Source organism: Vitis vinifera, chromosome 15, assembly GCF_030704535.1.
Source record: "Vitis vinifera cultivar Pinot Noir 40024 chromosome 15, ASM3070453v1".
Taxonomy (NCBI): Eukaryota; Viridiplantae; Streptophyta; class Magnoliopsida; order Vitales; family Vitaceae; genus Vitis; species Vitis vinifera.
The window spans coordinates 3,713,940-3,725,565 of NC_081819.1; the positions used below are offsets into that span (position 1 = coordinate 3,713,940).

The following is an 11,626-nucleotide window of genomic DNA, read 5'->3' on the forward strand; positions in this document are numbered from 1 at the left end:
GATCGGTTAGGGCTTGGTTAACAGTATGAGGCTCAATATCTAATGGTTGAGAAAGGACAGCAGTAAGATTCATCTTGGTTAGGGGTTTGTGGATGTTGTTTTTGGCTCTAGTGGTCATGGGATGGGTATTTTTATGGGTAGGTGGAGCTGTGGTTGAGGCAGAAGAGGTCTCAGAATTGTGTGGTTCTGGTGGTAAACGGTCAATAGGTGAGAAGGGGCGGGCAACCGATTGGGCATTTTGGGGCGGATGTTGACACGAGGAATCCCTTTGTGGAGGCGTATTAAGTGAGCTATTTGAAATGGTTATAGTTTGGACCGGTGGAAGCCAATTGGAAATGAGCTCTGGGGTGGGACGAGCTAGATGAGATTGGTGAGTGGTCAAGGGAAAAGTGTTTTCAAGAAATTTGACATGACGAGAAATATAGGTTTTAGAGGTGGACAGATCAAGACAAATATAGGCACTTTGTGTTGAAGAGTAACTTAGAAAAACACAAGGAGTGGAACGAGAGTCAAGCTTATGTTGAGAATAAGGACGAAGCCATGGATAACATAAGCAACCGAACACCTGAAGTTTAGTGTAGTTGGGTGGAGACTCAAAGAGTTTGGCAAAAGGAGATGAGAGATGTAGTGTGGGTGTGGGCATACAGTTGATGAGATATACAACAGTGGCAAAGGCGTAAGTCCAATAAGTTAGAGGCATCGATCCATGAGTGAGAAGAGATAGACCGGTTTCAACAATATGCCGATGACATCGTTCGGAAATACCATTGTGTTCAAGTGTATGTGGTGGTGTAGTAAGATGGGATATACCACTGGTGGAGAGAAATTTATTAAGGGCTTGATATTCGCCACCATTATCTGAATAGAGGGTAAAAATTCGGTGTTTAAATTGGTTTTCGACTAATGCCTTGAAGCGCACAAAGACATCATACACATGGGATTTACGTTTAAGTGGATAATACCAAATATGCCGTGTATGATGATCAACAAAAATAACATAGTATTGAAAACCATCAATAGAAGAAACAGGAGAGGTCCATACATCAAAAAAGAGAAGTTCAAGAGGATGGGATGAGGTTAAGGTAGAAGAAGAAAATGGAATTTTATGACTTTTATTACATGAACAGGCATTACAATGTGTGGAAAAGGATAACAGACTAGACAATGGTAAAGAAAACTTAGAGACAATATTTTTCATAATAGTAAATGATGGATGACCTAGTCTAAAGTGCCACTCAGATGAAGTGGTTTGACACTAGAAAATGCAAGCAAAGGTAAAGAGGTAACAGAAGGGAATGTAGTTGGCCACTCATATACGCCATCCTTAGGTTCACCCATCAAAAGGATTGCCCCTGTGTTTAGATCCTTCACCTGAAAAGTAGAGGGTGAGAATTCAACATAAACATGGTTATTAGTGCAAAATTGATAAATTGAAATTAAGTTCTTTTGCATGGAAAGGACACAAAGGATGTTTTGTAAAGTAAAGGTGCGAGATGAAGTAGGTATGGTGGTAGAACCAGTATGTGTGATGGGAAGGGCCGATCCATCGTCGATCATGATATCATCAAATCCTGTATACGGGCTATGAAGAGATAGATTGCTCAAGTCAGACGTAACGTGGTGAAACGCTCCACTATCCAACAGCCAAGTAGGAGTAGTATTGTTGCTGAGAACAGCATGATTGGATCGTGGTTGCCAGGATGTGAAGGGGCGATATCCTTAAGCGCCTTGAGAACAAGGTGTCGGGGATTGTTGATTAGTGACAAGCCGAAACATCGGGCATCGTTTGGTAGTATGTCCTTGAATACTGCATGCTTGACAACAACCCAAATAAGGTTTGGGTTGGCATTGATCATGAGGAGAAAACGCAATGGTAGAGCCTAGTTGTTGTGGAGTGTTGGTTGGTGGACACCAATTTGGACGATTCCGAAAGGCTATAGGATTTGTTGTTGCTGGTAATGATAGAGGAGATGGTTGAGCGGTCTGAAAATATGCGTTTTTGTTGAGAAGTTTCTCATGGAGTTCAACAAAAGAAATTGACGTGTCACGAGCATTAATGGCATCAATGACGGATTTGTACTCATCACTTAGTCCTTCAAGAACCCGATCAATAAGATCCTCATCATCAATTGGCTTCCCCAAAAGGGCAAGTGCATCAGCATGAGTTTTTATCGCCTACATATATTCACTAATTGATTTTGAGCCCTTGGTACATCGCTTTAATTGTTCCTTCAATTGTTTAATATGACCACGAGATGGTTTGGCATAGGTATTGGCTAAGGTTTGCCATGCATCAAGGGAAGTGGTGGTGCGGGCAATAAGCAGTTGTAGTGAAACAGAGATAGCACCAAGGAGAGTGCTAAAGATGAGTCGATCCTGACGCTTCCAGGTTGTGTATCCTGAATTTGGGGATGCAATAGCAGTGACGTTGACGGTGGGTGGTGGTGGAGTATGAGCGCCATCAATGAAGTGATGAAGATCATAACCTTCAAGAAGAGATTGGATTTGAAGGCTCCATGTGAGATAATTGGTGGATGAGAATTTGGTGATATTGGAGAGATTGATTGTAAGGAGGAGATGTTGAGGATCTTGGGAGTTTTGGATGGTGATAGGATCATTGGTGGAAGAGAATGATGCATCGGAAGCCATCGAGGAGAAGAAAAAAAAAGGGAAGAAAATACGCCCAATAAGATTAGGCTCTTGATACCATGTTGAAGTAGAGAGAGGATTATTGAGAAACAATGACTTGGCTTTTCCATTGATTAAGAATGAATATATATATATATATAAACCTAAGACACAAAAATAGGAAACAATCAACCCAAAATACAAAAATAGGAAACAATCCTAGAATTAGCCCAAAACACAAAAATAGGAAACAATCCTAAAATTAGGAAATTACAACAAAAATAGGAAGTTACAACTAATTACAATAATTTGAAAATAGAAAGAAAATCTATTGTAATGAATTCTCTAATACCACCTTTGTCGTATCTTTGATTCACTCCTCTATATTTAATACTACCAATAGAGTAGGTTCTACAATTCTAAGGCAGCCCAAATTGAAACGTTTTTCTGGGTTGATCATCAAAGAATATGCTCAATTCATATCTATAATCATTATCATCATTATCAAGTTCATCATCATTATCAAGTGGAAGATAATGGAAGAATAAAGCAAATCCCAAGAAATTGTAATCTTGATACCAACTCTTTGGGAACGCTATTCTTACTTCATATCCCATACTCTTATCCCTTACCCACTCTGGTATTCCACTGCTTCCTGGAATAATAATATTCCGAATTTCGGGAAAAATCCACTTGCCTCCATTGCTTTTATTTTGCATAAAAGTAGCAGCATGTAAATCTCATGCCTTGATACAAAAACTAAGTGTCATATGTAGAATTCATACCTCAGTTTGTGATTTGAAGCAGTTGAGAAGATATGACCAGAATAGATGTGTTGGATCACTTAATAAAGTTTCCAGACATGGACAACCATGTGCTTCTATGACTCTTAGACTTGATGGAAGCTTGTGAATTTCTTCAAGCATCAGGCAATGATTCATGTGAAGTTCTGTCAAGTTAGAAAGTTGAATGCTGCCAGCAGGTATGCGATGAATATGGTTTTCGCTCACATCTAAAAATTCTAGTGAGGATAGGCGCCATAAATCATTGGGGATTGCTCCTTCCATCAGATTGCAATGTTGTAGGCTTCTCAAATTGTCAGGCAATTTGTGGAGCTTTGAACAGTTACGAACACGAAGAGTCACAAGACCTGTCAAATTACCAATGCTGTTTGGAAGAGTCACAAGGTTCTCACAATTGGTCAATTCCAAGTCTGCAAGATTTGTCAGACGTTCAATTGATGATGGCAGCTCTGTTATGACCATTCCACTTAAACGAAGGTTATACAAATGTTCCATATCAAACCTGATCTCTGAAAAAGCCTCTAGATTTGAACAACCATTGAGAGAGAGCTCGAAGAGGTATTTCAACCCATAAATGCTGCTTGGAAGACCACTCAAGTCTTTGCAGTTTTCCAAATCTAAATGTTGAAGTCCGATGAGATGACCTATTGAGCACAGTAGTTCTTTTATAGAAGTACGCCCCGCAAAAGATCCTGTAGATTCCTCATTTTCTTTTGGATCTCAGGAAACTTCTCAAGATTTGAGCAACCATCGACAGAAAGAGTTTGAAGAGCCTAGGAGTTCCTTAATAGCAGTGTTGTCTAAATAAAGTCCCTTTAAGCATTTCATATTCCCTTGGATCTCTGGAAATTTCTCAAAGTTCAATCAATTTGAGATGTCAAGAAATTCAAGACATTCCAAATATCCAATGTTGCTTGGTAGTTCTTTGATTCCAGTCCCCCTAAAATTAATCTTCCTCAAAAATTTCATCTCATGAAATGTGCCAACAGATAAATGAAGATTGCTAAAACTTGTACATTAAACTTTAAGATTCAGTGTCTCCAATTTTGGCATGCTTGAGAATTTTGGTATTTTCATGAGTTGTTGTGAGTCACTCAGATCAAGGAACTTTAATTCTGCAAGGTACTGTGACTAAAGATATTTTTTTCCATTAAAAAACTTCCATTAACTAGAAAATTAGTATAAAAAAGAAAAAAAATTGAATAATGATTATACGTTATCCCTTTCCCAAAGTTCTTTTATGTTGCTAGACTTCAAATTGATTGCAATAAGATTCTCTCCATGAAAATTCAAAGGTAAAGACTCCAAACCTTCCCATTGAAGATATCTTAAATTTGAAGGAAATTTAAAGTCTTTAGGAAGACACAGTTTATTCTCCTTCCTCAGCATACTATGATGATCATTGTAATAGACTTTCAGCAACCCAAGTTTTTTCATCTTGGAAAACACTCTCTTCATCTTGGCAAACGCTTCTAGAGCGAATTACATTTTTTTAAATTTAGACAAGTCTAGAGATATGGTTTCAATATTTTTCATCCCTTGAAAAACAAGAATGAAGATTAAGAAAAAAATTAAAAGGTAAAAACCCCAACTAAAATTATATAAGTAACCATTAAAAAATGCATCATTAATATTTAAATAACTAAGTCCGTGCATTTAATTCTTACCTTTTCCCATAAAATGCATCATAAATATCATTTGGGTCCCACAACCTACTCCATTTGCTTGGGTCTTCAGGATATTTTTCACGACCCATTTGTTGTATCAAGTTATGCATTTGTATCATATTGTATGAAATAGTTATTAGACATTTATCAAAAAGAACTCTTATGTTGTATGTTGCATATAAATTGCAGCCATCCAATATTTTTGACACAAAAGCTTTGTCTTCCCCTTCAAAAAAACATGCAATGTCAAGGAAAACCTTCTTTTCCGAACCATCAAGCATATCATAGCTTATTCTAAGCACATCATTAATCTCCTTCTTAGGATTGTTTTTCAGTTTATCCAATGCACTTTTCCATTCATCTATTGTCATGCCACGAAGAGAACCACCCAAAAATTTAAGGGCTAAAGGGAGGCCCTAAGCATAAGCTGCCATGCAATTTGAGAGGGTTACATAATCTTTGTTAGGAGAATTTTGTTCAAAGGCATGCTTGTTGAAGAGTTGAATAGCTTCCGCATCATCTAACTTCTTCACCTCATATGTTACATCCGCTCCATAATAACGTAGCAACTGTTGGTCTCTGGTTGTTATAATAATTGTAGTTCCTGCACCAAACCAATTCCTACTTCCAACTAATGACTCTAGTTGCTCCCTACGATCCACATCATCAATAACAATAAGAACCTTTTTTGAGCCAAGTCTATTCTTTATTATATTGATTCCATCATCGATATTACTCAACTCTATTTTTTGCCCCACTATATCATGAAGAAGTTATTGTTGTAGTTGAAGTTGACAACCCTTTTTGAAACTCTTTTTGACATTTTCAAGAAAGCTAGCACCATTGAATTCACATTAAATCTCATTATAAACAAACTTGGCAATGGTAGTTTTACCAATTCCACCTGTTCCATAGATCCCAACCACACAAATGTCATGTAACTAACTATTTATCAATGATTTTAGTTCTTCTAAGCGAGAATCCATCCCAACTATATCATCGCCAACATGCAATTGCTTAAGACCCAATCTTTTACGGATGACTTCAAAAATTTCCTCAATATACTTTGACTCATACCTACCAATTTTAAAGTACAATAAAACACTTGATGAGTTATTAAGTTGCAAAATATAACAAACATAAAGTAAATTTAGTGATGTTTACTTGATTTTGTTAATATAACTGAATTAAGGCATATAGAATGTAAACTAAAATGGATCAAACCACATGAACTAAATTAGATATTTATGTACAATTTTGTCAATGTTATATCAAGTGTACATGCCAAAGAATAGAGTAGAGAAATAGAATAAAATATTATTTGTGTTGGCTGATGCTACTCTATGGCTTGGAAGGTTTATTAGGAAGTTAACCTGTGTAGGATACTATTATAACTAGTGGTGGAGCCAGAAATTTAGTTTAGGGGACAACATTTTAATTAAAAATTTTTAAATTAAATAAATGTTAACATAATTTTTTATTTTAAAAGGCTTGTAGACCTTGTTATTGATAGGGTTAACTAAAATCACATAATATAAGTAAATATTATAATAAAATTTTAAGCAAATCTAACTTAATAAATTAAATGCATGATTAGACAAAAATTTTGAATAAATGAAATATTAGAAAATTTTCAAAATTTTTTTAATATTCTATAAAATTTGATAAAGAAAAACATAAGAAAAGTAACTTTCAATAATCTTACAATTGAAACAATTTTTTTAAATAAAATTATCAAAAAAGTTTCAAAATATATATTATAATAAATTTTATTTGAAATATAAGTGAATTAAAAGAAATTTATGATAATTTTAATAAAAAGTTAACTAAATAAAGGTAGATTAATTTTTTAATTTTTTTTGTGTAATTTAAATTAAAAGTACTTTACTTGCAAAATTTGGTATATAATTTTTTTAAAACCATTGAAAATTAGTTTGTGTTTTTATCTATTCAAACAATTAAAGATTAACTATTGAGTTGATAATAAGCAAAATAATTTTTTTTAAAGAAAATCAATTCTTACCATAGTCAATATCTTTAGGATGGATGAGAGGCTTCATACCAGAGTATAGATTTTGAGGGAGGGCATAAGCCTCCGGTCCAATACTGGCTCCACCTGTTATTATAACCCTCTTATGATAAGAAACTATGGTCTTATGGCATTGTTAGAGACAACTACCATTTTGTATGGTGACAAGCTACCATTTTTTTTTTTATTTACAAGTTTTATTTCTTCATAAAGATTGAGAATAAGATTGAAAAATGATTACAAGAAGGTATTTTTGGGAAAGAGGGGGAGTTTCGGGAATAGTTGAATATTTTTTATTTATTTATTTATTTTAAAACAATACCAATGAAAAGAAGATGCATATTTTGGTATATGGTACCTACCTGCTAAGTTAGAAAACCAATTTACTTTTAAAAAACAGTACTAGAAGTGTCTTTGCTCAAAATGGAAACACTGATGGAAGTTTCAATAATAATAATAATGATACAATTAGCCTTCATATAAACTTGATGAATAAGAGTAAAAGACAATAGGCATCATTAGAATTACAAGATGGTCAAATTTTCAATGCATGACTTATAGACTTGAGGAAAATTTATAAACTTGACGACCCTTAATGAGACTTTTTGTTTGTAGGTGACCTTTTTGGATAATTCTCCTTAAGAAATTCCAATCCAGTGCATTGTTAGTTTATTTTATCTTATTTATTTTAAAAATAAGTTAGATAATGTTTGTTTTTTTGGTTGAATAGAAAAAACCAAAATATTTAACTTTTTCTATTAAGTTAAAAATAACCTATTGACATTAACCAATATAATTAAGAGTTCATTTGGTAGTAATTTAAGGAAGCGTTTCTAACCTTTTTAGCATTTAAAAACTTTTAGTTTTCAAGTATCAAAAGAGTTATAAACACTTCCTAAAATCACTACCAAACATGCTCTAAAGTAAACTTATTGTCAATAAGTTTAATTTAGTTATGTTTTAGCTAGATAAAAAAAGTTAAATATTTTTATTTATTTTTTTTTTATTCAATGAAAAAAACAAACACCACCTTACTCATGATTCACTCTAGATTATTCCAAACAAGGGAAATTTTTTAGAATTATTTTTAATAATCAATTCATTGGTTTCAAGAAGTATTAGAAAAAAAAAACACAATATTAATGAACAAAAGAAGCATACTTTAATATATGCTACCTAACTCAGCTAAGTTAGGAAACCAATTTAATATTAAGAAAATAGTTCTAAAAATGTCTTTTCTAAAAATGGGAAAATATTTTTTACCACTGTTTACTTTTTATCTCATTATTTTTTAAGACAATTTACTATCGATGAAAAAAGTGAAATTTTTTTATTTTTATGGAAAAAAGTTGTTTTTCCTCTCTTTTTTATTTACAAACTTTAACTTTACTATGATTATTAAATCAAATTTCTTATATAAAATAATATTAAATTCATTTATTTCTTTTATTTCTTATAATTAATTTAAATGTATTATTTTAATGAATTGTTACTCAAAAATAAAACTCCAACATAAAAATCACATAATTTTGATAAGAAATTAATAAAAATAAATAAACACACAAAATTCTAAAATTAAAACTGAAATTTTACCACATATAGCCACTATTTTTTACTCATAAATCTTCCAATTCTTAATGGAATTAACTTCTATAAATTTCCATGGATTCCTAGTTTAGGAATGAAAATAAATATGGTAAAATCATAAAATTTTGATTAAAAATTAATTTAGGAAACTAAAATAAGCTACCATCAATTCTAATGAAAAAATTTAATTAGAATCCCAAAACATAATCTACACTTATCTAAATATCTATTAGAATCAATAATTTCAATTAACTTCAAATAATAAAAAGCTAGGATTTGATACTCCTTAGATTAAAATTTAAGCACTAATGAATTCATCTCAATAATAAAACATATATTTCAAGTGCAAGCCAAAAAAATTTCTAATATTTTCTTAACAATTAAACATAATTAGAAATCATAATTATTATCCAATTATCAATTTTTTAACTAATTACATAATTTCTAATATATAATTTTTATTATGGTAATAAATTCTTTTGTTTTGAGATGTTTCCAAATATGTTGAATTCGTCCTTTTTTTTTTCCAAATGATTAGTTTTTAAATTAAAATAGGAATAAATTTATAGTTAATTTTGTAGATGTTTTTGACATGCAAAAACAACATTTAGCATTTAAACATAAATGAAGACAAACAATTTAACACTTGGCATCATTGAGACACCAATAAGAAATAAACAACTTAAATATTTGAAGGGAAAAAAAGATGAATTTAACTAAACAAAATTGGTTGTAGACAACTTCTCAAAAATTTGTCTATAAAATTCAAGGAAAAGAGAGAGAGGCTTAACACAAGAGAAGAGGAGATGGGACGCTAGATTGGCATAGGGAATTGTATGAAAATTTTTATAGCGAGTATAGTAACCATGGAACATCCCTTGTGAGCCAAAATATTGCATATAAGGAGCATATATAATCATTCTAAATACATGGTTTGGAATTTGTATCAAGCAATGTTAGCTATTATAAGGACATCCCTTCAAAAGATTTGGAACTAATTTGGACCCTAAGGCAGTGAGTTCATATTTTTAAAAGCTTCCCAACAACACATAACCACAACCTTCATGATAAAAGCAACATGATATATATATAAAATCAGAAGTCTAAAGGAAGTTGAAATTACTCATAATCCTCGAGCACATGCCAACCACTTAGAGAGCTTGCTCCGGTCATGGCCACCCTCCTAGAAATTTGGTATTAATTTGGACATTGAGTTACAATTTTCACAAGCTTCCCAACAACACACAACCACATGGATCATGATGGAAGCAAGATATGGTATATTATTTGCATGAATATATCTCAACATGAATATATATACATATATATCAACATGATCCGATAGTTTTTATTTAATACTAATCTTATACTCCTTGTGAGCTCCCTTTTAACAGTCTGGGTTTCTAAAACTTTCTTTTTAACTCCTCTTCGCAAAACTTCAAATCAATAGTTACAAGAAGCGAATTAATTAAGAACTCAATCAAAATCCAAATACTTAATTATAACAAAAATCAAAGTTCAAAGGAAGTTGAAATTACCCATCCTTCACATGCCAACCTCCTAGATTGCCTGCTTCAGTCATGGCAGCCCTCCACCTTTGTACCGTCTCCTTGTCTACATTTTTTTCATGAACGGCAAATGCATCTTCGAAACTCTCTGTTTTTTTCCGCACATCAGAAGGTTCCACATGGTAGAAAACTGGCAAGACTATTTGATCCATTTCTTTTCTGCACTCCATGATCTTTGCAAACTCATCCAAACACCATTTGGAATGAGCATACTTTTCTGAGAAAACAATTATGGAAAATCTTGATCCTTCAATAGTTCCCAAAAGTTCTTGTGCGATTTCTTCTCCTCTTTCAAGCTTATCATCTCTAAAAGTGCCAATACCCATCCAATCCAAATTTACGAATAGATGATCCGTAAAATTGTAGCGGGTGTCTTCCCCTCTAAAACTCAAGAAAACATCGAAGTTACATTTTGGGGTTGGAGCTGAAGAAGAAGAGGGTTTTTGGGTGCTTGAGGAAGCCATTTTGGGACAGGGTTTGTGGGAACTGGGAGGCTACAAGAGAGTTGAGGATCGACTTGCACAGAGTCACTACCAATGTCCCTGAAGAGGGTCTTTGAGTACCCTAAGAGTCTGCAAAACCTCAATCACTTTTCACAGACCTCACGTGAAAAAAGCAAACTTTGCCTCCCAATACTGAAAGCTCACCCACCATTATTGGTTTATGTGCTCAGAGGCCTCATTTGTAATTACGTATAAAGAATCACTTCAGTGCACCCCCTTCTCATAAAAAATATATCGTTTATTTTCATATAAATTATAAGCAATAAAAGTGTTATTATTTATAATAACTTACTATATCATACAAATCACATAGAAATCAGAATGTGCAACTAAAGGTCTATTAAGGATTGTTTTCAAAACTAGGTCTCAAACAACAATTTTTAGAATAGTTTTTAAAAACAATTTTCTAATATTTTTTAGATAAAAAATATATTTGAGAACTTAAAATACTCTTAATCTATTTTTATATTTTTCTTAAAAATAATTTTTATATTTTCAGTTTTTTTTTTTCATATTTATATAATTATTTTTTAAAATACTTTCCAAAAAAAATTAAATATATTATCAACATACACTTAGACCAAATCTTTAAAAAACCGGTTTCTGTGTTTTAATTAGAGGATCTTCTTAGAGTATATTTGATTACAGTTAAGACTTGACATGGTTTGAGTTGTGAAATACAAGGAATATGAAGGAAATCAGGTAAATGTAAGATTGGACAAGGTAGGGATGGAAGAACCCCCATAAAGAGAACAAATTCCCCATTCTGGACACGGAATCCCAAATTTTTATTTTATAATTTTACATTTCAATGTTTAAATTTTATAGTCAATACTTAAGG

The 11,626-nt window shown here is 32.5% G+C and overlaps 1 protein-coding gene across 1 annotated transcript; it reads right to left on the reverse strand.

Moving 5' to 3' along the window:
• Nucleotides 1-1,218: 1,218 nt before the first annotated feature.
• Nucleotides 1,219-10,746, reverse strand: LOC104877419 (disease resistance protein RUN1). Its single transcript, XM_059743007.1, is given in 6 exon segments — nucleotides 1,219-1,371; nucleotides 1,996-2,175; nucleotides 3,414-4,008; nucleotides 5,099-6,039; nucleotides 6,091-6,175; nucleotides 10,253-10,746. Coding segments are annotated over 6 exon segments (2,448 nt in total).
• Between the last annotated feature and the right edge of the window lie 880 nt (nucleotides 10,747-11,626).